We start from the raw sequence: 3409 nt of genomic DNA on the forward strand, positions 1-3409 counted from the left end.
GGGGTAAGGCTAGCCGACATTCACCTCTCCCAGACCCTGCGTAAAGCGGGAGCCTTGTGCACTGGGTACGATCTGCTACATAAACACTAAGACTTAGGACTTGGGGAAATTACAATAAAAATTACAAATAAATAAAATCTATTCACACACACACACATTACGTGTGGTTGTCGTCTAGTACTACACTAGTGACATGGCAAACTCACAATTGGTAAACTTCTCCATCTATTAGTCCTATCGCTTTAGTTTGTGGTTTTAGTAAGATACAAGAACATGAACAGGTTGAGAATGTATTTGGAAATATACCTGTTGTGGACAAATTTTTTAAGAAATTCATCATAAACGCAAACAATTTCACAACTGTATGTAATTGCTGCATCCCTAGAAATACCAGTTTTTAAAGACGAGAACTTGGCATCGCCTTTGAAAAGAACAATTCCCTACCACTTACTAAAAGACTTAGCAAGTGATTCTTACAATCAAACTTGTTAGTCATTCCGAACTCTGTGATCTTAACCCCCAATCATAAGGTATCCTGAATACACAAGGTACAAAGGGGACTGTTTGAAAAAATTTCTACTACTTCTTATAGGTTCTAGAGTTAGGGGAGTTACAGCGCAAGGGTGATAGGGGCTGTCTTGCTGCTTCTTGCTCACTGAAATCAATCTTCCCTTGAATCGGGCTGCTTATCTTAGAGCTTGATTTGCGCTTATTTGACTGCAACGGAGAAACAATGCAATATATTAGAGCAGATCAATACATAGAACAAACGAGTCAAAGCAATTATTTTCCATTTGTCTCACCTTCGCTGATGCACTGTCAATATGTTTTCCACCAGACGCAGAATGGTTTCTTTCCTTCTGGTATAGCCTCAGTAATCTTTTGTTCTCCACATCTAGGACTTTGTTTTCTTCAAAAAGCAATTTGACCTGCATACATCATACAATACAGAGTATTCCAGGAAAAATCAAGAGAGGACAGATCAGGGAAAGAAGCAAAGGTTCGAAATTTTCTGCACTCCTTACCTCTTCTTCAGCCGTCCGAAGATTGATTCTTAGATGTTCCTTATCCTTCTCAAGCGTCTTTACCTCAGCAACTAGTGATAGAACTTTTTGAGATGACGGCTTCAAGCTACCACAATCAGAAACCAGAAGTTCATATTCAGATAGGAGCAACTCTCAAAATAGACTTTGCACAAAGGTAGATTCTAACTCACCAGTTGAAAAAACAAGAAAAAAAGAATGAAGAATTGCAAATAAACTCACCAGTTCCACATTTTTAGCAACCTTCCACATGACTCATTTCCTTTGTTGGCCTCCAGAAAAGCACGTGCAGACACAGCTTCATCTGTATTGATCAATGTTGCCAAAACAGAATCCAGTAGTTTCTCTTCAATGGTTGTGTCTTCAGCAGATGATTCAACCTTCAACATAAAAACTTCTATTAGTCTTCATAAAATCATATAAAAGTAGATTTGGATTGTTAACCTATTTGTCAATCGTAATCAACGCGGAAGAGAAGAAACAAGATAGTGGGATAGGAAAAAGAAACTAAATCCCCGAATTTCACAAAATGACTAACATTATCTGAAATAGAAAAATATTAGAACAAAAATATGCAATATGTCAGAATTCAAATTCATGACTGAGAAGCATTCTACAGCGTCGAAAACCAATTATTTGAGTCTTTTGCGCTTATTCTAATTGATTCATTCCATCTAAGTTTCTGATTTCTCTGGGGTTTACACTAATTTTCTTGCTAATTTTTGCCATCAACATCAGAAGAAAATTGCACAGAAGTAATCGGTATACTTGTTCTTCCCAGTGCTTCAAAGAAACTGGAATGTGTAAAACCCAAAAAAATCACAAGATTTATTCTAAGTTTTTGTCAGTGATTGTGTGCAAATGTATGTGATGTATGCACAAAGCTGGAAAAACATTGAGGAATATTGAAACCAGGACTAACAACTTATTTACAGCATCTAAATAAAAAATGAATCTTGTAAAAGCATACATGCCATTTCACCAAGCACAAAGAAAATTTCATGAAGCTGAATAACATTCCAGAAAAACGTAATAGCATACATGCCATTTCACCAAGCACAAAGAAAATTTCATGAAGCTGAATAACATTCCAGAAAAACGTAATAGCATTCCGCGAGAACATTACACAATGAAAGAAAACAAGCAATTCACTGTATTAACCACCATAATAAAATTCCAACCCATTGCCCAGTTCATTTCTTTCAATTGATCAAAACCTAATCACAGCTCAAAAATAAGAAACGGTTGAAGAAATTACCGAATGCATCTCCAATTTGTGCTTGTAGAACCCCAATTCATCACTCAACTCTCTGACTTCGTCCTCCAACTCCTGAACACGAATCTCCGCCTCCTTGGCACGCTGATCAGCCTCGTTCCCAAAATCCATTAAAGCCTCTCTGTCGTGATCGTAGAGCGAGCATTCTCTCTCCCACTTGTTGCACTGAATCACCAGATGCGCACATTCCGACGCCAATCTCTGATTCTCCTCAACGAACTTCCTCAAAGCTTGTGCATTCATACTCGCTTCGGCCTAATATACAAAACAATCAAAATCCCAAAAAACAAATAAATACACACACACACATATATATATATATATATATATCGATACAATTATACGAGTAAAATTATGAACCTTATAGCGCTCCAGGACGTGCTCTTTCTCCTTCAGTTTCGAGAGGAGTAGTGAATACTGATTCTGAAGCCGCCGTTTCACTTCTTCGGAGCATCGAAGCTTCAATTCGAGGGTGTGCGTCGACACAGGGAGGCCCAAGGAGTGGTCGATCGATTCTTTGATATAGTCGTCAATTTCCCGCGGAAGATCCATTTTTTTTCTTCCTTCTCGATCTTAGAAAAACCTAGAGTCGCCAAAACCCTAGAAATCGCAACAACAAAAAATCTGATTTTTCTTCCGCTAAGGTTTGATAGGAGGATGAGAGAGTGCGTACTGGTAATCACTCTGGGTGCGAATTGAAACCCTAGAAATGGTGAATTTGGAATTCACGGGGCGTGGAGATTTGAGATTTGGGAATTTTGGGGTCTGAAATCAAGAGGAGGGGTTTATTTAGGGATTTCTTCTCTCTTTTTTGCTTTCTGTATACTTTTTGAACTTCGGTCTGGAAGAATTCAAAATGAAAGGCGCTAGCCGTTGGAGCTTCATTATAAAGTAGGGCGTCACCTGGATCTACGTGGCAAACGAAAAAGAAAATGAATGGCAAAAAATGGGAAAGGGATATCCGGATCATTTTTCACCAATTCCGTCTCGTTTATTTAACGGTTACAAACATATGGTATCTTTAAAAATTATAATAATTGTAGCTGTTTTATCCAATTTCAACGGTACGGATCCCAAACTAGGTGGATAT

At 38.1% G+C, this 3409-nt stretch overlaps 1 protein-coding gene across 1 annotated transcript; it reads right to left on the reverse strand.

The window, feature by feature from the left end:
- Window positions 1-309: 309 nt before the first annotated feature.
- LOC126601573 (uncharacterized) lies at window positions 310-3183 on the reverse strand. Its single transcript, XM_050268302.1, has 6 exons — window positions 2680-3183; window positions 2302-2574; window positions 1266-1423; window positions 1026-1131; window positions 804-929; window positions 310-717 (listed from the first exon to the last, which is right to left on the reverse strand). The coding sequence occupies exons 1-6, from the start codon at window positions 2869-2871 to the stop codon at window positions 580-582; spliced, it is 993 nt and encodes a 330-aa protein (XP_050124259.1). The 5' UTR covers window positions 2872-3183; the 3' UTR covers window positions 310-579.
- Between the last annotated feature and the right edge of the window lie 226 nt (window positions 3184-3409).

The sequence above is a fragment of the Malus sylvestris genome, chromosome 15, assembly GCF_916048215.2.
Source record: "Malus sylvestris chromosome 15, drMalSylv7.2, whole genome shotgun sequence".
In the NCBI taxonomy this organism is placed as follows: Eukaryota; Viridiplantae; Streptophyta; class Magnoliopsida; order Rosales; family Rosaceae; genus Malus; species Malus sylvestris.